Here is a 24,936-nt window from a genome sequence, read left to right as displayed (position 1 = left end):
AAACCCCAATTTCTTGTAATCCATTTATTCATCTCCTGAACAGGTGGAAACACATCCAGTAGGATGGAAATTGATGTATATGCCACCCACCAGCGTTCTTTACAAAAGTCAGTGGACATGCCTGTTTCGATATTTTACTGGGCTATAGGCTTACCTTATTTCGGAAATCACGATTTTTTGTAATCCGTTTATTTATCGCCTGAATAGGCGGAGATGCTTCCAATAGGATTGAGATTGATGTATCTGCCACCCACCAGTGTTCTTTAGAAAAGTCAGTGGACATGGCTGTTTCGATATATTACTGGGCTATAGGCTTACGTTTTTTCGGAAATCCCAATTTCTTGTAATCCATTTATTCATCTCCTGAACAGGTGGAAACACATCCAGTAGGATGGAAATTGATGTATATGCCACCCACCAGCGCTCTTTACAAAAGTCAGTGGACATGGCTGTTTCGATATTTTACTGGGCTATAGGCTTACCTTTTTTCGGAAATCCCAATTACTTGTAATCCGTTTATTTATCGCCTGAATAGGCGGAGATGCTTCCAATAGGATTGAGATTGATGTATATACTACCCACCAGCGTTCCTTAGAAAAGTCTGTGGACATGGCTGTTCCGATATTTTGCTGGGCTATAGGCTTAGCTTTTTTCGGAAATCCTAATTTTTTGTAAGCCGTTTATTCATATCCTGAAGAGGTGGAAACATCCAGTAGGATGGAAATTGATGTATATGCCACCCACCAGCGTTCTTTAGGAAAGTCAGTGGATATGGCTGTTTCAATATTTTACTGGGCTATAGGCTTAGCTTTTTTCGGAAATCCCAATTTCTTGTAATCCATTTATTCATCTCCTGAACAGGTGGAAACACATTCAGCAGGATGGAGATTAATGTATCTGCTACCCACCAGCGTTCTTTAGAAAAGTCTGTGGACATGGCTGTTTCGATATTTTACTGGGCTATAGGCTTACCTTTTTTCGGAAATCCCAATTTCTTGTAATCCATTTATTCATCTCCTGAACAGGTGGAAACACATCCAGTAGGATGGAAATTGATGTATATGCCACCCACCAGCGTTCTTTAGAAAAGTCAGTGGACATGGCTGTTTCGATATTTTACTGTGCTATAGGCTTACGTTTTTTCGGACATCCTAATTTTTTGTAATTCATTTATTCATTGCCTGAATAAGCGGAGATGCTCCCAATAGGATGAAGATTGATGTATATGCCACCCACCAGCGTTCTTTAGAAAAGTCAGTTGACATGGCTGTTTCGATATTGTACTGGGCTATAGGCTTACCTTTTTTCGGAAATCCCAATTTTTCGTAAACCATTTATTCATCACTTGAATAGGCCGAAACACATCCAGTAGGATGAAGATTGATGTATATGCAACCCACCAGCGTGTTTCAGAAAAGTCAGTGGACATGGCTGTTTCGATATTTTACTGTGCTATAGGGTTACCTTTTTTCGGAAATCCCAATTTTTTGTAAACCGTTTATTCATCGCCTGAATAGGCCGAAACACTTCCAATAGGATGGAGATTGATGTATATGCCACCCACCGGCGTTTACCAGAAAAGTCAGTGGACAAGGCTGTTTTTACATTTGAATGGGCTATAGGCATACCTTTTTTTTTGCAAAATGCCAATAGGAATACGAAGAACTTGATTAAAAAGATCCTGAGAAACGCCGCCCCTTACAGCGATACCGCGGGTCGCTCCCACGTGGGGACGGTTAGGCCTAACCTAACCGCCGCATCGCAGGCTCTCTGGACCACCCAAAGCTGACGATGTTATTCCGAGCTCTTGATCGCCGAGTTCCACTTCTGTTCAGTGGTGTCCTTTTCATCTCGTAACGAGGGCCAATTATTGCAATCAATTTATGAATCGCCTGAATAGGCGAAAGCTCTTCCAATATGATGGACGTTGGCGTATATGCTGGGCAAAACTTACAAAACTTAAAGGCTGAGGCTTTTTGCGCTCTGAAGTAGGGTATGTTCCAGGATGGAATAGGTGACGTAGGCATGAGAGCGAAAAGTGCGGGTTTGTTCGTCATAGCACCTCGCGTCTGTATGATGACATACACATTAAAGGTGAGAGGGTTCGGTTACCCATGGGTCACCGAACCCTCTAACCTTCTGCGGTCATAGCCGCTTGCTAGCGGCTATGCCCGCAAATGTCTTGGTATCTAAGAAGCTTATCTTTGGGAGCGAATGTGAGAGGGAAACTGTAGGCGTCTTAACCGTTCCGTATAGGGTATCTTGCGCTCGGTTCGTGAAATCTCGAGCACTGGCGTGGGCCGTTTCATTGGCGACGAGGGCTGCATGAGCAGGTGTCCATATGAAACTCAGAAGCTGGGATGGCAGACAATTGGATAAAATTGGTAGGGCTGCCCTGCAAACTCGACCCTCTCCGAAGTTGTATAGGACAGTTTTAGAGTCACTTGTACAATTACTGAGTGATTGGGTATGATTGTGGCTAATGCCACCGCCGCCTGCTCCGAAGAGGCCAGCATTGAGGCAGCCGTCGCAACCCTGCTACTGGAGTCTATGAGTGTTATCGCGAATTTGTGGCCACCTTGATACTCTGCGCCATCAGCATAGACCACGTCTTTGTGTTTAGATAAGTGCTTCTGTAGGGTTTTAGTTCGTTCTTGCTTCCTATATTCGCGATGAACAGGATGTACTTTGTTAGGAAGAGGAGGGATATGAAGGCGCTCATGAATGTGGAGGGGAGTACTAAATTGCTTCTTGGACATGGGTGCTTAAGTAATATTCAGGGAGTTTAGGATGTACCTACTCGACTGGGTATGTACTTACCGGGGTGGTTATTGCATATGCAGTGGTATTGGGCTGTCAGGTCGGCTTCTGCGAGCTCATTATATATGTATTCAAGGTATCTGTAGCCAAAAGTGTCTCGATGGAAGCTCGATTTGGCTCTTCATGGGCAAAATTGGTAGAGTTTGCGTTTGAGTGAATTGACTTTATCTTCCTGTGCCTTAGTTAGATGGAGATAAGGGAGGGAGTATGTGATTCCACTGACGACAAAGGCATGTATCAGTCTTTGCAATTCTGCTTCGCGGAGACCAACGTGCTTTGGAACACCTTTCCTCTAAGCCACTTGGTGTGGTCGACGCTAGCTGCGATCGTTTGAAGTGCATAAGCATTGAATCGGTTAGACTGAACGTGCATGCCAAATAAACGGATTTTTTTATACGACGGACATTTCTTTCCAGTTTATATTAATCTGGAAGTTGGGCGTCTTGCGTTTAATAGCTGATGGTATAGTAACAGCCTGGATTTTGGGGGCGAGCGCTCGAGGGTGACGAACCCGGAGCTCGTAGCCGCTGCATCTGCCGCCTCTTGTAAAGAATCTTGAATGTGGCCATTCAAGCCACCCTTCGTCCGTAATGTAACGTCGCCTGTATATACAGAAAATTTTAGATCCAGTAATTGTGCCATCATCGTAGCGATAGAAGTACAGCGAAGTTGAAGAACTGTGAAAGCACAGATCCCCGATGTGTGACAAGCTACCTAGGGTGATCGGAGAAGTTTGATCATTGAGTCTAATGACAGCTGTGCAACTGGTGAGAAACTCTTGGATGTAGTCATGCGCTTTCTAGCTGCCACATATAATAATTTTCAAATCACGTAAGATAGAGCCATGATCTATGTTGTTAAAGGCACGGCGAAGGTCGAGTTCCAAGATGGCTTGGGTATCTCGACCACTCGTAGGAGTAAGGTCGCGCTTGAGCCTTAGCATGGCATCCTGGCGAGAGAGTGACCGGCATAAGTCAATCATCCCTGGCGGAAATAATTGATTGTCTCCCATGTAGTTATTCAAGCGATTAAGCATGACATGCTCGAGCGGTTTGCCCAAGCATGGCATGAGGGAAATGGGTATAAGATAAGCGTTGTCACAGGGCTTATTGAGCTTGGGAATAAAGATTACTTTAGCTGTTTTACACGTGTCTCGAAGGGAGCGGTTATCGAAGCAGTGATTCAACATTTTACAACAACTTTCCTGACATACGGTACAGCCTTGTTTCGGGACTGTGACGGTGTTGGGTTGACGCGAAATAACGGACACTGAACGAGCAGTCAGCGTGGTTAATATTTCCCTTTTATTTCACTCATTGTCAAAGGAAATCACCCTAAAAGTGTTCCTGCGATAGTAGGTGGTACCGTAGTTACCACATCAATTTGTCTCGGTGGTTTCGGCGGCGAGAGGCGACACCCACATTTTGTCCTCGCGATCACCGCATTCGTGAACACCAACTTAACACATAAATACAGGCGCGGCCAAAGACCTGAACAAACAAACAAATGCTGAGACGTTCATGCGCAAATGGCTGCGCTCCAAAGAACAGAAGCACGCAGATCATTCGTTTCCCGAAGCCAAGCAACAGTCCACAATGACGTCTTGCCGACAGAAGAACAATTCTTGTCTCTAAAAGAAATGCGAGCGGCACACTGTTACGAGCCATACTGAAAACGGCTCGCAGGTTCCAGTCAACTCCAAGGAATACGCCTTTGTACAAAGTTTACAATGGAATCCATTTAAAGCCATCTTCCCAGCCACTGATACTGGCTGCTGCGAGGTTGCACTTTAGATACTGCACAATTGCTGATGCAGCTATGTGTGGACAAATGACGAGAACAAGGTGTTCTTCCTGAAATTTTGATTTGAACCATGCATTACAAGTGTAAAAGGAAAAAAAAAAAGCTACGCTGCGCCGTATCTTATGGACAGCACACGCAGGCTGCCACAGAACACATACATAGTCAGTCGAACGCTGTTTCTCATTATGTTTTTTCTTCTTCATTAGTGCGTCCGCCAGATCACGCAGTGTACAAGATAACCAGGAGTTGTAATGCCGCCTCCTTTGTACAGAACTGTATCGCAGCTCGCTCAGGCTCTTTCGTTCCATAAAAGGACGAAGTGTGTCGCGACAAGCAGAGTAAACTATTCATTTGTAAACGCTCACGCTGCTGAGTAAATAACCAGTATCTAAAACCATGTAGTAAGCTTGCCTATATATAGTAACGTTCGAATAAACACTGCCAACTAAGTACGCTACGTACACCTCTCGGGTAAAATATACCCAAGAGAACTAGAAAGAACACAACAAAAATGCTTCGAAGCGCCGTGTGGTCTGTGATTCTTGGCTCTATTTGATCCGACTATCCGCTGTCAAACCCTGTTGTGCGAGCTTCCCTGCTCGATTGCAGCACTCACTGGTGCGACGCAGAAAAGCTGCTTCTGCCGGTGCGGACAGCCATCTGCCCCGTTGTTCGTCGATAAATAGCGAAAGAAGCCCAGCTACGTACGCGTCTTGCTCACTGCGTTGGCACGTGTGTCTTCATCACTCCCTGCAAGTTGGTTCTGCCTCGGTGCAGCACTGCCCGCGACAGCGCTGAACAGCTATGTAGATGTACGCTCCAGTCGGGCCGTTACTACTGCATTGTTGGCCGCACGGCAAGACGACGCTAAGTCTCAAAGAACCAAGGGAGTTCTGGAAACTCCATTATGCGAGAGTAATTGTTTGTCACATATAGACCCCCTTTCCGAAATTTCACACACCCAGTACAGCTGTTCTTTCCTTGGGTGTGTGCAACTCTTGACGAAGAGAGTTAAAACATCGAAGAGCAGTTACACCAGCATATAGGAGTTGTCAAAGCTCTCTGTTTTTTTTTAGAGTGCATACCACACCTTTACGCTCTCTACCAAAGTCGCGCCCAAAGAACGAGGAAAAAAGAAAGCGAGCTGTCGACAGAAAAGAATACAATGCGACAGGATAGCCGGAAGGCGGAAAAAAAAAGAAGAAAAAGCGCAAGGCCAAGAAACGTCAATCAGCATATTTGTATTATTATATTCTATGCAGTAAGAAAAAGCGACCTGGAGGGATAGGGAGTCCACACTAAACGGCATAAGCATAAAAAGATTCACCTGTACACGAACCAGTTAAAGTACATATATACACGTAACGTTCGCCTTTTGCGCGAATACCACTAACTTGACGAATCGACGTTTATCGGATCCGACGCTCGTGTATTTAGCTCCTCTCTTACATAGTTTTGCTTGTCTCGCTTAAACTCGGCGCCACATATGAGCTTCGCGAAGCATATTGCACCTACGTCACGTACTGGCCTACTTCGCGCGCCGAGATGGAGCAAGAGAAAAGGAACAGCTCGTTTTTGTTGATGGGGAGACGAACGATAACGACATAAAATAAGGCGAAGGATGGTCACCAGAGACGGCGAGAATAACAGAGAACACATTGCGACAAGAAATCGTAATAAATAATACGCAACATTTAACAGCAGCCACGACCCCAAAGCCACGTGCAGTGGTTGACCATGTTTTTCTTCTTCTCACTACGCGCAATCCTAGAGGCCACGAGTGCGAAAAGCACAGGCTGAAGTATTGTCTTACCTAACACCCCACGAAATCGGGTCTACAGACCGCGACAAAAACAAAAGGAACACTTCACCACCCTCCAAAAGAGACATCTCCTCACACGTGGGTAATGACACGCGGCCTAGTAAAGGGAAAAAAGTGGTTGATCCTTGTTGCTCACGCTGACAACGACGTAGCGAAAAACGAAAAAAAAACGAAAAATTGTATACAGTATACATTCGAACTCGTTCATAACACAAACACACACACAATCGTTGGCACACGCACAAAAGCAGCACACTTTCACCCAGTCAAATATGTTTCTTCACACGTTTAAGTGTACAATATAAGTGTAGAGCTATATTTTCTTTTTCCTGCTCACTACCAGAAAAGAAAAGAAAAGGAAATTGGTAAGAAGAAAATCAGAAAGAGAGAGAGAGAGATAGAGAAAGAAAACGACACTACACGTATGGAGCCGAAACCGACCCACATTCTAAAAGAAGCTCATGGTTTTCTTCGCCGCACTCCCATCTCCGAACTATCACTCCTGTACAGGACACCCAGTCACTTTGAAAATACTCCCCCACCCTTCAGGGTGTCAAGACTTCCCAAGACACCGTGCTAATATCGCGGCCAACTCTACAGGAGAGCATTTCAGTTCATCTTCACCACTGCTTGCCTCCTCGAAATACGGCTAGTTTGTAGACGCCGTCTCTAATTCTATCGCATAAATACATCGAATGAAGTGAGCTTCTCGAGCCGTTAAGCCTTCCTCTTTTCCTACACGGCCTATTTTCTTCTTCGCTAGTTATTTCATGATTTGTATAATATACATAAGTATATATCATAGTCTCTTGGTACACGTCTGTGTGTGTGTATATATGTGTGTGAGTGTGTTATTTGTGTGTGCATTCTGTGTATTTAGACCTTCCTTTTTCCCACGAACCTCCAGACCGACCTTTTAGTTAACTTTTCTTTCAGATGGGCTGTACTTTTATTCCTACGAGGCTAGAACATCTACGAGCAACAACACATCAGACAAAGTACTTTGGCGAAAGAAATAACGAGTCAACGTCGCACGAAGAACAACGCCCTTTGGGTTAGCTGAAGTGATGTCCTCTATTAGTATAGTTACACACCTCTACGAAAGAACCGAACTGAACACAAAACGAGAGGAAACAACACTGACATTTCGTTTATACACAGCACCAAATGCAATATACGAAGACTAGCGGAAAATTCATATCATTTAAGACAGCGTAGCATAGGTCTAGAAGTACACACCTCTCCTTTTTTTTTACTTACTTTAAATACACTCTTGATCTATGGAGTAAAAAGTCTCACCATAGCATTTCATTTTTTTTTCTTCGTCTTCTTCTCGGTGTGTTCTGTAAGACATGCCGAGACCGTTTGCGTCGCACTGAGTGTCAGACAAGGGAACGATGTACCATGAAAAGATGTGATGACATTCATGCATTTATAGTAATGAAATTCACCGGCCACGCTATATTTCACCCATGGATGTGTCGTCGGGAAACATCGTCTTAAAAACGGCTTGAGCATGGTTTCGACACAACTCGCATTATTTATACACATCTCCATCAATCCTTTGTCAGCATTTTTTTGTCGATTCCAGTTCATTATTGTACAAACAGCGTCTCCAAACACCCACAGTCCAACTTGCGGTACGCATAAAATGGGTGAGGGGAAATAGAGGGGAAAGGAAGGGAGGGTCTGTATTCTGCACGTGAAATAATAATAATAAAGAAACGATGTGAATAACAGGATTGGTAAACACATAAGCGTTGTCCGCACACCAGTTACTAGTAACGTCAAGACACTAGCAAAACAAATGCCTTCTTTCTTTGCCGAGTAATTTTGGCCCTTCCTCGAGTGCCGTTGAAGAGGTCGAGCAGGGAGCTTTTAACTTCGGCAGGTGGCTTCGTCACGCGTTGCCACAGGCGACGTCTTCGAGCTTGCGTCGCACGAACGTGGTTAACCGTCAGCATTGAGAGAGGGTGAGGGAGAAGGACAGCAATGCAAAACTGTGCAGGTCAACGCGAGCGCATAGTGGAATGCGGCTCTTCTCAAGGCAGCCTTGCCACCTTTCCAGTTCGTGCGCGGGGCAACCAGCGCCACCTGTTCTCAGCAGCGTCGTTCAGTCCAAGGCAAAAAAAAAAAAAAAAAAAGGAAGCAATCCGCAGGCTTTCGCTCTTCATCTTCCACCGCTCCACGCTACAATAGTGGGGCCACACATACAAACGCAGGCGTGCCACATTGCGTATGATAATGGGAACCCACGTATGCCTCGCATTTGATATGCTCCATTTGTTTTGTTTTTTGTTTTTTGCTGCCAGGTGTGAGTGCCCCCCAACCTCCGGCACGGCTTGCCCCTAAATAATGACCACGAAATGAACAAGTGGGTGGAAACATCGCAATGCCCCCTCTAGTGTGTTGAAACCTTATCTCGAACCATCGCCAATGGCGCAGCCATTATAGATGAGTCGCGTCACGTAAACCGACTACGAGGTGCCCGCAAGTGCAGAGAGACTAGAATCGACATATTCACATGGTGAAATACAAAATACGAATGGCCCTTTGCATTCAACAGTCGCCCACAGGATACGTTTGCACGAAGTTTGCGACCCCTCAAAAGACTAAAGAAAGAGCGATAGGATTAATGAAAATGACCACATGGCCGCCTGGGTTGCACGAACGAAAAAGGGAGCGCAGCGACCGCAAATCCTTCTGGAGGGACGCTCCCCTGTCCTTCTATTTGAACAGCCCCCGACAGTAAACGGAGAATCGAGATCGGCGAGGTGTGGTGACCCGCGGTAAAACGGGACCACAAGGAGCTCTAGGAAGGTCTACTAGAGGCTGTCCTGGTCCCCTCTTGTACGTGCGTGCGCGAATGCGCAGTGTCCGCAGTCGTAGCTTTCGGTTTCGCAGAAGGGAAAGTAAGACAATAACTCATCGGCACGGGAAACAATTGCAACAGAATAAGAAGAACGAGACTGCCTGCAAGATTCGTTCAAAGTTTGCCTATCCTCAAAAGCGTTGCCAACGGGGATCCTGCCGAAGCAGCGAAATGCGTACGAGCGCATCGGTAAAACTGCATGGATGCCTGTAGAAAGCCAACGATTACCGAAGGGCCGAACGTATTCCTGCGCAAGTTCACGTAACTGTAGCATTGCGTGGTTATTGATGTCTAAGGTGGGCACGGAATGTGGCACAAGAAAAGACGAAAACACCTTTCTTTTTTTTATTTCTATAGCCCGTGCCCCATAGTCGAGACCAAGCCAATAACGTATAAACTACCCTTGAAGGTTCGTCCAATGACGTGGCAGTGCTGCCCGATCTCTTACGTTCTTCTCCATAGCAGAGCACCGCCAGCGACAGCGTGAGATAGCAGAGAATTCACGACAGCCAGTCTCGGCCACTCAGACGGTGATATTCACCTGCCCCTCACATATGAAAAGCGTTTGTGCCACAAAATGCGAGTCATTCATACATCTGACATTCATTCTCCCCTTTTGACCTCGCCCGAATCGGGTGGCGCGGCTTTCGTGATGACTCAGTGGTCGAAGGTGGCTTCCATGACAAACCGAAGGTTCGCATACTCGACCCCGAAAAACAAAAGGCAAAACTGCGACAGCGGCAATGATTCTTCTTTATTTTTTTTTCGTGAGCGAGCTTTTGGAGACACGGCGAGCTATAGTGCGCCCGTTATTCCATCTGTAGGCTTAGCGAATCATGCATGCGTGAACGGCGTCCTGCGCGAGGCCGAGTTAAGCTCTTCCGTCGCCGCAGTGTCGCGCACTTCGATGTAGTGGTTTTCTTTTAAAACACGTGTCGAAGGGGGTGTGTTGAGTACGACGAGTATGTACAGGGAAAACGCAGATGACAGCGACGGCCGGCGAGAGCACGTCGAAGTGGCCGCACAAAGAAGCTCATCGGCTGAGCGACTGGCGCAACGGTGCGCAGACACGCGAGCAAACGGGGATGGAAGAAAAACAAATGCATGACGAGGACAGACCGAGAGAAAGAGAGAGTGGGCGGGGGGGGGGGGGGAAGCACGTTTGAATGCGTTGACACGGAGCCGGCTTCTTGAGGAGGAGAAAGTTGCAACAACGTTCCGCAGCGGTTGCTCTGGAAACGTGTGCGAGAGCAGCTTGCATGGAGGCGCCAGCATCGCTATACTTGCAGCGTTGCTTCAGCGAGTGCCGTCTTTTTTTTTTTTTTTTTTTTCGCTGGCGCTGCTTCGCGGTTTGCTCTTGTGGGGGTGTACGAAAGCGTTATCCCTCGCCCCCGATGTAAAAGTCAGGTACTCTGATCCGGGAAAAGAGAGGAGACGCGCCTTTGTCCGCCGCCGGCGCGAGAGATCAACCGGGGGTTGCCTTGGCGCCTCGGGTCCCCAGCCACTTGGCCCGCGTGCGAATGGTGAAAAGTTGAGCTTTGAGCGCCGGTTTCCCTACTAGTTAGCTTGCGTATGTACAAAAGCCGCCCCCCTCCCCCGGCTCAGGAGCCGCAGACCCGGCGGCGGTGGGCGGCGCTATACTTTGGCACCAGTCAGCACTCGGACTGCTTGGAAGATGAAGGGGTCTGCTGTTGCTGCTGCTGCTGCTGTTGCGCTTGGCTCCGCTGCTGGTAGACGGCGGCGCCGCCGTAGTCTTCGTAGACAAAGAACTGCTCCTTGACGTCGGGCCTGTTCAGTCCCGACGGCCCCGCGCGGTCGGCCGACGAGGCCCTGGGCTTCCACACGGGCGAGCCGGCCTGCTCAGCCGGCGGCTGGTACGAGCTGGGCGGCTGGCTCGACTGGATCAACCGCGCCGTGGCGCCCGACGACGACAGGGACGACGCGCTGCTCAGGCTCGTGGGCGCCTTGGGCTCGGAGCGGTCCGAGCGGTCCGAGCGCTCGGAGTCCTCCTCGGAGGCGGCGGCCGCCAGCTCCCGCGCCGACGCGCTCATGCCGTTCATCGAGTCGGCTACGGTGCGGCTGCGCGTGCCCCGGAAGCTGGGCCCCGGCAGCCGCGGGTCCGACGAGGGCACGTTGTCGTACGTCTCGATGGCGTCGCCCGCCGAGTGGCGCTGCGACGACTTGTTGCGCTTCTTGCCGCTCAGCGTGCGCGACATGGACGACGTGGAGGGCATCGCGGACGCCGCCGAGGCGGCGCTCGAGCCCTCGTTGCCGCCCAGCCGCCGCAGGGTGCCGGGCTTCTCGCGCACGGCCGGCCGGGTCGCCGGCACGGTCATGTTGCGCACCGACTCGCGGATGATCTGCCGGATGGTGCGCAGGAAGGCGTTCCGGAACTCGCTCGTGCTGCGCACAGAGAGAGAGAGAGAGAGGAACGCCGCGGGGTGTCAACAACGCCCACATACGGCACGAATACCAAACCTATCGGACACGCTGGCCTCGTGCAACTTCCTGTCTGCTCTTTCTTAGGATCCTCTCGAGAAAAGGAAAATTGCAGTGTGAGAGAAGGCGTGGTTTAATAGGAAAAGCTATATGACGGCAGTGATATAAATTAGACGTTAATAAGCAATGTGAACGTAAAACAGGGATACTGTCGTCTGAAGGCTACTGTGTCTTCGCTCAGTGTCCAAATGAGCTGATTTTGGTGCACGATAAAATGATCATTGCTCACACGCCGCTATTTTACTTGGTTATACTAGTTGGTGCATACTGACTGGTTCAGTAAGCATATTGTTACACAGGAACAACACAGTGGCGTTTCCTCTCCGCTGACTTAGCGTATAAGGTCATGACGTCCGAACCAGTCGACTGGCATCCACTTTGATTTCGCGCGTCAGCATAGAAGCATGTAAAAACGTCGATTAATCACACCAGTACAGCCAATCTTCTGTGTTATTTCATACTGGGATCAGCATAATATGCTAACTTGTATTTTATATATCGCGAAGCAGCGCGGATGAAAGCAGCAAAGGCGAGACAGCAAGGTCCAGCTATTTATTTCCAGCTGCTGTCGAGCCACATCAGTCATATTTATTAGCAGCACTTACTGCTGCAAATCCTCGCGCATACGCTGCTGTTGCTACGCACGTAGCACACTGAACCTGTGTTCAAAACGATGCTTTGCGCTGACTGTGCTGCACATGAACCTTCAACACTCTACTTGAACCTCCATCTAAGTCCGCGGTAATCGTGCACGAAAGCGATTGAGGCAAGTGCATACCTGTTTGAAAGCTGGTACACTTTCTCTGAGCGACGTTGTATTTGTGACTTCAGGTGCACCAGCTCCCAGAGATAGTGCGAGTCCGCATCCTTTTGGCTACTGGCTCGAACCTGGACCTCAGTCACAGGTATTAGCACCTGGTACCGGATTATCTCCACCTCGGCTGAGTTGTTCTTGCTCGACCCTCCCTGGAAAAGAACCACGACGTAATTGTTTACAAACTAAGCCTACTGTGTCTACGGCGATGGAATGATTTACTAGGCCACCGAAGAAAAAAAAATGTTCGGCAGTTTGGCTTTATCCCTCCCGTATACTCTCTCATACTTATATCACTTTGTATTTAAATAAATGTCATTTCTTGATTTGAGCGACCGGGTCAAAAATTTTTATAATCAATGCTAATCTCAAGGTAACGTTATCGGATAAAACAAAGCAGTCATCGGCTCACTGCCAATGGCGTATCTGAGCTCTAACTTTCTTATGTTTGACTGTTTTCACATTGTACTATCTCGTATAGGGCATGTAAGTTATGGCGAACTTGCACTAGCAAGGTGAGCATAGTACGCGACTCGGCGAATGACGGCTGTTGCCTCCGAGATTTTAGTGCACACCTTTGTGCCATTTTTTATTTGCTTTTACTTTTCTCGCATTTTTCGGCGTGTTTAGACAAGTGACACATACGATGACTTAGACAAGAATACATGAACCTATGCTAACATTACCTGTAACCTGCTATCGTAAGTTAAATTTTGCGTGGTCACATATCTCGGAGGCACATATGACACACAAGGGGGCTTTGCAAACCAGTATAAACACAGGGTATCACTTTATGTATTACCAGTAATGAGAAACATGCAAAGAAGCACTGACCATGAGTTTCTTTTTCTGCCTGATGCGCTCCTTGCAGAGGAAGACCACGGCCGTCTTGAACACAAAGCACATGGCATGCAACTCCAGTCCCTTCTTGATCTTGCCCAAGAACTCGGAGATGTTGAGCCACTCCACGCCGCCATAGTACAACAGCTCACCAGGGCTCAAGTCCACATGCTGGCCATGAGACAGATAAAATAAAGTGCAACGTCAGGGGACCAAAGGACACCTGGTGTTGCGTACGAATGCAGCACTCATAGGTCTCCTGATTAAGGAAACGTCGTGTTTAAACTAAACGCTAACGCAGTGTTAGTAGAATGGAACAATAGTCTATACGGGTAATACACCCATTACTCGAGTATGACATTATTATCTTCAGAATTTCAGCGGTCCAGTGATTCTAACCACTCAAAAAAAAAAAATAATGAAACGCCACGAATATATTTTTACCAACGGCATACAGCGCGGAAGGAGGCTCACCAAATGGGAACTGTGATCCAAAAGTTTGAAGTATAATGTTACAAATATCAGCCTAGTGTAGCACATACATAAAAACGGCGAGCTATTCCTTGTGTCCATTTCCCTGCTCTTTGCATGTGAATGTAGCCATTACCAGTCGGACTAGTTCTCGGCCATTTCGAAACAGACAGCAAACGCGGTTACTCCTAGCTAGTGTGGATGCCCAGTGCAGATGGTTACCTCACCGTCGATTATGTTTCAGTTTAAACATTTATTTGTAGCTGTTTTCCCTTTGGCGCGCGTGTGTATGGGAGGAGGGATAAGGACTGCAAACGGACGGAAGCCAGATTACCTGCTTTGAGGATTTGACGTGCTGCCGGTACAAGTGATCGAAGATGGCTCCGTATTCCTCGTGGATCCTCTGCATCTCGTTTATGTGTTCGGCCACCCTTTCCATTCCCTTGAGGGCTTCTGCAAGTTGACACAGAAAGCGGGTAACTTCAACGCCGCTGATTAGTTACATAAATAAACGTCCCGAAAAGCATCACGGCACACGCAGTGTCGCTGCGGTGGTAGAGGTACGCCGGCTAATTTTGACCACCTGGAGTACTTCCATCGTGCATGCAAAGCATGATGCCCGGGCGATTCTCTTGCTTTCAGACACCACCGGGATCCGGCCACGAATTGAACGCTTTGTACGTCGTGCTTTTCAGCACAAATACACAGCTACTGAGCCAACGTCGTCTGTACTACGAGAGGACATAAATGACTGCATTCTTGGTTGTAGAACTGATTTTTTAAAACGAGTGCCATTTATTTCATAGTTTAATGACGGCACATATATATATCCCCGAAAAAAAAATATTTGTTTTCTCTGTAGATGCGCAAAACACATCAAAATAAGCATATTGGAGAAAAAGAAATATTTTGCCGAAGCTTTTCCAGTAATAGGGTGTGGGGAAACCACAGGCAGAAAACTGGAAGCAGGGTTCACCCCAAGTCACCTGAGGCTTTGGGATTTGCATAGACAGATCGTCATATGCGAACCATATAGGCGTACATTTCATTTGCTTTGCATCAGATGTGTGATACTACAGCAGCAGGATATCTTGCACGGGTCTGTCTCCTCTGACCTTTCTTTCAAAAGACAGCGGGTCGAGTGCCAAACTTATTCTTCCTCGTCCGGCGTTCCTGCCCTCAACCGACAGATGGCTCTCGCTGCCTGTCATTCAGTGTTGGCCGAAGATATTTAGCCAGAAACTTCGTACTCAACACCAAAACTCGGCAATAAAAAAAAGATTCTGGTATGTTGTCCAAAGGGAACACTCGTCAGTGAAAGGTTAAGGTACCGAAGAAAAGCAACGAAAGGTATAAGGTGGAATTGAAAAGCATGCTTCAAACTGTACAAGTACTGCGTCTCGTAACTTCGAAACTTCGCGGTGGCTCGCAGCAATGTTAGTGTGACTGACTATAGCCGGCGACAACCTAAGAATGCAATGGAAAATACACCGCTGTCCATTTCAGATAATTTTTATAGACGCGCCGGGTGATTACGTGAGCTCATAATCGTGACGTCACGATGGAGGCGAACTCGACCTTTGAACGCTGGCGTTCCACCAGAACTATGTTTTGGTGCGCGGAGGCTTAGAAGGTATTTGCAGTGCGGTTTTGCGGAAGGATCTCACAATGAAATCTAAGTTCGTCACCATCGACGTCATCTGAGCCGTGTGGGTCCTCACCTTAACGAGCCGCCAGAAATACACAAGTGGATTCATGGCACTCATCGCCGCTCTTTTTTTGGACTTCACGCGGGAGACAGAGCTTCATAATCACGAGTAACCTTTTCCTTTTGATGCGGTGGGGCACACTAACACAATATTAATAGCAAAAGTTTGTCATCGAGTACAGGACACTGTAACAATAAAGGAGAGGGCAGGGAGGGTGACGTGCCTGCGAGATGGTGGTGTTCCTCGGTGACGGGGTCCGTGAGGTGCTTGAGCTGCTGGAGCAGGAGCGGGTACTTGAGAATCCGCTGGATCGGCTTGATGAGGTACGACTCGAGGGAGAAGCTGTGCTGCCCCCTGGGATTCCTCGTTTGCAGGAAGTCCGAGAGGGCCGTGTTGCCTTCGCCTGGGCGACGGAATAAGGGGCGGACTGCCATCGAGCTCACGGCGACATCGGAAATCGCCGATCAACATGCGCGAGCGTATCTCTGATGAAGGCCGAGCCGCTTATTAGCGTGACGAATTTCGAGCCTTTGCATCTGGTTAGCTGAAATTAGCAGCGCTACGTAAAGTAGCAAAAGAAACAACAGCAACAACATGGGACACGGGTTGACGTTATAAGTTGGTAGTCAAAACGTGCGTGTGTCCCCGCATTTTCTTTCAGACCTTGTTTCATATGTCACGCTGTTGATTTTAATGGCTGCCTCGCAGACGCAATTACTGCATTATTATGCATGCAAAAACAGCTACAAGAAAGGGAAGAATTGTCGTCCACGTGGCAGCAGCATGAAATTATAAAGAAGACCCATACGGGTTTCTCAGGAAGAAAGCTTCGCAGTTTAAGAACCCTGTTAAGACTTTGTCACAATTTTCTCCTTTAACGAAACTTCCTCAATCTTGGGGATTTCCGCAGAATAACCGAGTGGCTAAAAGATAAACTAGACTCACACACTCGATCAAAGCACCAAAAACAGTCGTGGACACGCCTTAACACACAACTGTTATAAGTGCTTCACCGAGTGTATCGTCTTCACTCGGAGAAAAACGTGGGCCTTTTTTATGTTTTATTCAAGAGACAGTGACTATGAAACTGCTTTTATGCGGAAGCGAGATATTGATGGTACTATTCGTAACGCAACGTAAGTTTTATATAATCCAACCACTATGTACCAATGACATCAAGCTACGCCAGCAAGCTTTAGCCGGTGTCTGTATTTATTAATCCAAGTTACATAAACTTCTATATAAAGACATGGCTTTGCACAACGCGGTAATAATGACAACGACCTCAATCTACGGCTGAGCAACACATAAAAAGACAATTTGCGCGCTATTTCTCTCTCGCTCTCTTTTTTTTCTTTGTAAATGTGGAAATGTTTAGAAGAACCATACTTACTCGGGTGCAAGACCTTTTGAGCTTTGGAGTGACTGGCGCAGAATGAACTGTAGAGCTTGAATTGGTCGGCGTAGTATAGGAAGGAGTTGCCCAGGGCAAATAACACGTTCTGTAAAGAAAAAAAAGACAGAACATTGAGTATGAGATGTGTTGACATACAATGTAAAAGACATACAGCACTGCATAACAAAAGCAGCGAAGGATCTATATGTGTCGCATTGCGATAAGATGTCCCCGCTATATCTGTTTGACGTGAAATATGACTTTGACGCATAAAAAAACGAGAACTAGCAAGAATAAATAACGCGATAGCATATTGCGAGTCATTACAATATAGTTTTCACATAAGGTACACTCTCCTTCAGTATATGAAAGGGAACGCCGTATCTGTTTTCAAAGCCGGCAATTTTCTTTTGTGTGGGCTTGTATTGAAGAAAAGATTTGTGAGCAAGATACTTCAACAGAACAACAACATAACATGGATAAGTGACTAATGTTCAGAATGGCACGTTTGCAAGAATCGTCGTTCGAACGCAGATGAAGTATTTTCTTTTATATTGGCGAAGAGTGTGCATACGTATGTTCTATCCCGGAGTTATGCTACCGCTACTGTTGAAGCAGTTGTGAAATACTACGTTCTTTTGTAAAACGTGTGAGAAAAAGAGAGTATGTTACCTTTCCTATATTGTCTTTCCTAAGTGCAGCATTTATGTGACACGGCTTACGTCGCAACTGAGCGGTGCGCACCTTAAATTGGCTCGGGTGCTCCAGCCGATGGAAGTCCGGCTCGGCGGCGATGGCTTCTTCGAGGCTCTGGAGGAACTGCCTCTGGAACTTCACGATCTCCTGGATGTTGCCGAACAGTGCGCTGATCTCGGCGTTGGACAGCAGTGTCTCCTTCTTCATGGGCTCCAGGTAGTGCTCCAGCAGGTTGTTCAGGTGCTTTGGTGGGGGAAAGGCGACGTCCAGGGGGGAAGGAACAGCAACGCTCACGCAAAAACCCTCTCACTGTACGCGCTGTCCTGGCTCCGCTAGCCATAACGATAGCTTGCGCACACACACAAAAGAAGCAAGATGCAGCTATGCAGCCAGGACGAAAACTCCCTCTGTCCCTACCTCTGTGTGTGTTCTTTTTTTCTCGAAGCACAGCCTTCTTTTCTGACTAAGTTTGACAAGTTCCTGCGTGTTTTATAGATGTTTTGAAGGAAATAAAATGCTAACAGAAACAGAATAGAACTAACATAGTGACTTTTGGAAATGTGCTACAGACCAGCATCGACTGAAATGCGAAGAGCAACGCGCAGGCTAACGTAAGAACATGAATGTGAGCAGTCGTGACTAACCATGATGCGTCGCGCGCGATCATCGTGACGCGTCAGAGTCGATCCATTAATCAATATTAGCGCTCACAGGCGTTCCCTATAGGCTGTTCACAAAAGCAATAAGCTTCGCTCTTCTGATTTCAATCGGAGCCAATAGTAGACGCTCAAGTCAGATTAAGCGGGTGTGGACAAGACCTCGTTTACCGTAAGAGTACGATAAGACCCCCCCCCCCCCCCCCCCCTTCTTTCCAGGAGTTTTCGCTACGAGGTAGTACCGTGAAAAGAGTTTGAGATACTAAAGACTAATCTAACATCGCTACAACGCGAGGGATGGATTCATTCAGCGACAAAAGATTTGTTTTGCAAGCAAATCCAATGTTATCGCGAGACTATGAAGACAAGTCTACCTTGGCTGCACTTGCAAGCTAGCTCAGTAGTGCCTTGCTGTTTCTTCTAGAACGCTACCGAAGAGGTTGTACTGTTTCTCACTGTCGTCAGAAGATGAACATAGCTAATGAATTTAGATTGTAAACGCGGTTCTTAATGGACGGGATGAGAACCGTCTGTGACCGCTCTCAGTGTCAGTAAAGGTCCAGGAAGCTCCCCCGAACGGGTTCAATAAGCACGGGTTAAAAAACGGCCCGTTAGCTCGATTGTCAATGATTGGTGCGGAATCAAACAATAGTGAGCAATATATTTTTGTTCAGGTCAAAGATAAACACTCTTTCTCAAATGCTACTAATGAACTTTCAATGCAATGTACACTATATGGGCAAAGAGAATTTCAGCTATCTTCTGCATCCTGGCATCGTTAGAAAAGGTGAATTAACAATATTTTTCTTAGAACATCGAGTTCGTCTCCTGAAAGATAAAGGGCATTGCGCTCCGTCGCCAGAAGTGTATGCTTTCGTCGCACTAAATGTCAATGGGCAGCAGTCACACTAAATATCAATATAGGGACATTCACGACTGAGCCCTGATAAACGTCTGACTCGCGTATCGCTCAAGAGATATGATGGCATCCGCGGATGCTGCCTGTTTACACTACGTAAAAGTGTCTTTTTAAGTTTTACTCGTACATTGAGAATGATGGACCTTAAGCAACTTTCATAGCACACATTCAAACTGACAATATTTTACGCCAGTGCACGTGAATTTATTGTGAAATGCAAATGAAGTGAACTTATAAGAGAACAGATTCACTATATCTAGATACAGTTAGGATTTAAGACGTACCCTTACAGTGCCTACTCCAATATCTCTTTAGGTAAGTATACGAAACACGTCTAGGAGTGTCTTCTTTTATGTATTTTATATTACGGTTGTTTAGTTATTGTCGGTTTCGCCAACGCCACCTAGATAGCACAAGACCTTTTCCCTCCGATCCATGACGTCATGTTACTGGCCCGACTGCCGTGGAATCTAATGGGGATGCTCCCGAGTAGGCAACAGTGATTTTGACCTCACTGCTTTCATCACGCCAGCTTTGTGAATGGAAATTTCGGGCCAGTAGCGTGACGTTATGGATCGGATTGAAACGGCCTTGTGCTATATAGGCTGTGTTCGTTTCGCTCGGTTTCTTCTTTTTTTACAGTTAAAAGAGTGATGCGTTCTTACCACGCACTCTTGCTAATCACGCATACTGCTTTGATCGCGAGCGTTCGTACTTTCAAGACATTGTCTTTTAAACACTCACATCTGAGTCTGAGTGGCATGCCAGGTGATGAGAGGCGCATCACTTTCGTGCGTTAAGCGAGACTTTTGGCGCTTGTAAGGACTGAGACTTTGTAATGTAATTTGGTGGTACAACATTCGAAACCACGGAATAAGAGATACGGTGTAAAGAGTAAAAGAGGAATGTACCGACAGGGTAAGAGTATCAAACTTCATCTAACGCCACAGCACGCCGCTCACAAGAGACGAGAAAAAAAAAGACGGTAAAGAAATAACACGAAGAAGGAAGCGGGCAACATCACAACTGGTGCAAGTGCAACCGGGACGGTCGGTGCCTTTCACCTCCAAAAAAAGACAGAAGGCAGCAAAAAGTGCAGATGACGTCTCCACTCAGTGCGTCAAGAAGAAAAAGAGAACGAAAGATGCGCCAAATTTTCCATTTTGTGTTTGACGACTACGAATGCCACAACCGCCAAAAGCATATACACAGCGGCGTGTATACCTCGAATGAAAACGTACACACGAGACGAGAACAGAACAGAAGCGAATGTAACAAGACGATGTGCATCGAATGTGAGTAATGCGTGCTCCAATACTTTTTTTTTGTTTTCCGTTAAGATTGTCACGCTTTGCGCATGATGTGGAAAGCAGTCGGAAAGCTTTTTATCAGAGCCACCACAACGACACCGCGAGCTCACGAGGCAATGTGTTTCGGGCAAGATAAAAAAAAAGATTGGAGTACACAGAGCTGTAAGTCGCACCACGTGCTCATTTGTTATGCAGAAAAACGGTGCGTGTGCGACGAGTTTGTGGAAGGCATGCACCGGGCACGTGCATTAATTAATGCTCGATAATGCCTGTGGCACATTGGGTGGACAATTTGAAGAGTGTCCTCAAGTGTCCTCCTCAAAGGTTTACCACTTGTCTCCTTTTTCGAAAACCAAGTGCTTTTTGAATGGCTTGGTCGACCCGCACGAAGATACCTTTCCATTAGTTGCTACCCTATGCTATGTAAAAAAAAACCACGTTAAATACGACGTAGGAGCGCTTGAATACTAAAAAAAATTCGACTATTTGAATGGGGTACAAATACTTTAATGAAACAGTATTTGAGTCATACCAAATGCCCAACTTTCTTTCTCTGATCCTGAAAGCAGATAGACGAAACATTAAGAAGAAATTTGGATAAATAAATCTGATTATGCGTATAGCTATCTGAAAGTCCAATAAACTGGAGAGCTTGTGAATGAGGATAAAGTAAGAAGTCGGTCACAATTACTGGTTGGTTCACGACCTTACGAAGCTCCCGGTGGGCTTAGCGGACCCAACTCGCCCTTTATTTTCGTAGTCTGTCCCGTTTTTAGTGCTGCAGACATGTCAGATTATGTAGGCGAGGCCTAGTTTCAGCTTACTGTGGACCTCCCATAGCCGCCTTATCAAGAAACGAAAAACGCGATGGGCAAAGCCTCAGAGATGTCAATATGTCGGTTATCCGCGAGACCTTCTGCAGTCTCCTAAACGCACTCCGAAGAGAGCCAAACATACGAGCCATTGGTTGACGGAAGATATTGCCATTTTAAGAAGAAGGTTTAGCTCGGGCCCCAGCTTCGATTTTTTTTTATTCACATACGTGTAAGATGCAGCAATGCTTTCATAGGTGTGTCGCAGGAGCGATTTGAATTAAATTTGTTGCAATTAAGAGAATAAATTAAACTCTAGCAACTATATGGAACAGAGCTTTCTTTCAAAGCCTCAACTTCTATATAAATTCTGCCAAAATATGGTAGGTTTAAAGACATATATGTATATATAGAAGCATGAAGTTCACAAAACTACAGCTTTGCATCAGAAACTGATATCAACATTCTGTAAACTAACCCTGTTAGAGCATCTGAAGTGGACCAACGTGAAATATGAATTTACAGCCTGGCGTCGAATTGTACACAACGTATACGAGCGATTTCTTTATGTCCGACTCAGTGATTAGTGCTATATTTCAGACAGTTGTATAATACATAAATGTTGTTCGCATTAGATGCACATTAGGACCTGTTAATAGAATCGTGATGTCGTTTTTATATGTTGAGTTAGCGTTGAAAATTTGATGCTAGAGATGTTTGCAATTCTGCAATTTAAAGGAACACGAAAAAAAAACTGATGGAATCAATTAATATTCCACTAGCTACAGCTACTTCATCTTAACATCTTTTAAACACAACAAAGCTAATCAAAACAGTTATTAGATTGCCTACAAAAATGATTTCTCCGTTACCCGGCATCGACACAGGAGCTCCCGAGCTAATACTTCCTCTTAATTTAACAAACCCAATCCGGGCGATTTCATCTTTGCATTGCTGATATCATAGCAGGCTTCTTCGAGCATTACGTCAGATATTCGAGCATGTGCCATAGTGACGTCGTGTGCCTATAGTTCAGTTTACGTACACAACGACTACACGACCACAGCCTAACTCGACGGCTCAGGCTTTGCATGATGACGCTCGAACACCCTGCCGATTGCGGAGCCGTAATGCAACGCATTCACGTTAAAGCAACATTCGACAGCGTTTGACAATCTCTTTCTTTTCCTATACATTTATTTATTTATTGCGCTGTCCAGCTCATACATTGACGACACAGGGTGCTCTGAACAGTGTCGTACTCGACTCATGCATTCAGCATGAACGGAATGGGCATGCTAAACTTCGAATGTCACTCACCTTGCTTACTTCATTAGTACTAGGGGGTTTCCTCTGAAAAGAAGTGCCGAAAATGGTGTTTTTGCGGCTTTCAGGGATGACGACTTGAGTGTAGTTCTGGTGCGGTTGCACGCTCTTGGGAAATAACTGCCGTTAACTAGGGGCACTCTTTAACACAGAAAAAGGTTTAATTAAACAACAGTGACATCTTTAAAACACAAGGTCTTGCAGTCTTCAAAGTAAGTGCTCTCCGAAATAAGCAAACACATAACGTCTGGAAATTGATGAGCTCCAGGAAACATTCTGCGCGGCACGTTAACGAAAAGGGACGACGACGATTAAGCATGCAAGCACACATAGGGCTGCAACATCTGACCCCTACGCTCGAGCAAACAAAAGCAATAAAGGAGGACACCGATGCCAGTTCCAACATAGAACATGTGAATACCGACGTACACGCTTCCCTTGGGATGATGCGAACGCGCCTGACGGCTGTACAAAAGCATACCGAATAGTTTTACGACGCGAGATAACTTCGAGAACGAAGACACACAAAAAATGGCAAAATACAAACACGCTACTGGCATAAACTTAGTTTTACAGAACGAACCCAAACTCTTGCATTGCTTCAAGCTCATATGCTTACGCTTAGTGCTGTCGTACGTTTAAGTTGAGGCACGACACTCCACCTTGTCACACTGTAATGTTGCCATATCATCGTATCGCTTGACTGAGTATAACGTCACCGAAATTCCAATGACACGACGCCCGAAAACTGTTTCTGTGTCTATACGTTGCGTACGCAAAATGGAACACCGACGTTGGCAGTTCGATTGCCACGGAAACGCGCAAGAGATTTAGCACCCGATAGCTGGCACTGGCATTGGTGCCAAATTTCTTCGGCGTGTACGCAAGCCAACTTCTAGTGCACTCCCAAACTGAAACGAGCAAAAAAACCTGACTATTTTTTTTTATTTGCGGAAAATAACCTCCCTGTTCTAGAGATCTGCCGGTATTCTTTGAGACAAGTAGACTGCGATTCGCTATTTCCTACGTGTAGGAAATATCAAATCGACAAGAGAACGAACAGCCCGCAAGGTTAAAGACTTCGCCAGGCCACGACAGACACTCTATAGGAGGGCACAGGCACGGCAAACGTCACCAGAGCACATATCGTCGAAGCTTCAGTCTCTAAGGCAACTAGGCCCAACTACAAAACCTTGCGGCTTCCACAGGCAAGTAACCAGGACATGCAGAATGCTGCATCTCATCCATTTCGTCAGCACAGCCCACAAGACAAAAAAAGAGTTCGAGCCAGAAGAAAGCAAAAAAAAAAAGGAACGCCAGGCCGCTCATCAGTCTCTACAAGGTCACCGCCCTGATGCCAGAAAACGAGAAAATTAAAAACAAAACCACGTGCAGAGCTTTTGGGACAGGCTGAGAATACAGTGAACGTAAGGCAAGCGATGGCTGAATCATGCACACGGTAAAAGAACTAAAGGTAGCAGCCTTCGCCTTCGTGTGGATGCATCGAAGGAGCAGCATTCGCTAGTACCGAAAACCCTCGGAGTGCGCAGATTCGAGGAAGAAACGAAAAAAACGAAGAAAACGAACAGTCTCGAGAAAACACCAAAAAAAGAAATAAAGAAACCGGTGAAAACAAAACAAGAAAACAAACAGTGATGATGAACGAGTGAGATTTACCTTTTGCAACGCCGCCACATACCATTCAACCAGCTCGCTCATGTGCTGCGTCATGAGAATGGGAATGCGAAACGTCACAACAGACATTCCGCTCGCGAAAAAAAAGTGGGGGGTAGTCAAAAAAGAGAGCACCAAGCTCACAAGTAGCTGGTTACGAAAAAAACCGGGGTTCTTGCTTTTTTTTGCGATGCTTTTTGTAAACGCTGAAAGCCCGCTCAATCGTGTTGGAAAGAGTGGAAAGCAGAAGCGATTAAATTTGTAAGCACTGAGTGGAAACAGGGCCCAAAAAATGGTTTCGGAGACGGCCCAAAAAAGAAAAAGCCCGGGTGTTTTCGCGTTGTCATAGCTTAGAGTGCGAGACTTGTCGCGCATCGATATCACATTTGTTGCTCAATAGACAAAACAGTTGTACAAATGGTGGACGAAGTATTTACAGCAGTTCTGATGGGACTGACCAGTTTCATAGACATATTGACTTATAGACAACAGTATGT

General features: G+C 46.3%; 1 protein-coding gene across 9 annotated transcripts in view; it reads right to left on the bottom strand.

Moving 5' to 3' along the window:
• Positions 1-4,101: 4,101 nt before the first annotated feature.
• sif (still life) overlaps positions 4,102-24,936 on the bottom strand; it is a 305,006-nt gene continuing 284,171 nt past the window's right edge. For 6 of the 9 annotated variants that reach the window (XM_050171630.2, XM_055066567.1, XM_055066571.1 and 3 more), the window contains 9 exons: positions 24,443-24,487; positions 22,760-22,792; positions 17,791-17,985; positions 17,044-17,152; positions 15,874-16,053; positions 14,276-14,394; positions 13,465-13,641; positions 12,595-12,782; positions 4,102-11,720 (listed from right to left, as the gene is read on the bottom strand). In XM_050171630.2, the coding sequence (XP_050027587.1) occupies positions 10,970-11,720; positions 12,595-12,782; positions 13,465-13,641; positions 14,276-14,394; positions 15,874-16,053; positions 17,044-17,152; positions 17,791-17,985; positions 22,760-22,792; positions 24,443-24,487 (1,797 nt within the window). In that variant the 3' untranslated portion in view covers positions 4,102-10,969. The remainder of the gene's footprint in view (positions 11,721-12,594; positions 12,783-13,464; positions 13,642-14,275; positions 14,395-15,873; positions 16,054-17,043; positions 17,153-17,790; positions 17,986-22,759; positions 22,793-24,442; positions 24,488-24,936) is intronic. The other 3 variants (XM_055066572.1, XM_072288749.1, XM_055066570.1) reach the window with 2 other exon arrangements.

Source organism: Dermacentor andersoni, chromosome 6 (assembly GCF_023375885.2).
Source record: "Dermacentor andersoni chromosome 6, qqDerAnde1_hic_scaffold, whole genome shotgun sequence".
Taxonomy (NCBI): Eukaryota; Metazoa; Arthropoda; class Arachnida; order Ixodida; family Ixodidae; genus Dermacentor; species Dermacentor andersoni.
This window is presented reverse-complemented; position numbering and strand designations above follow the sequence as displayed.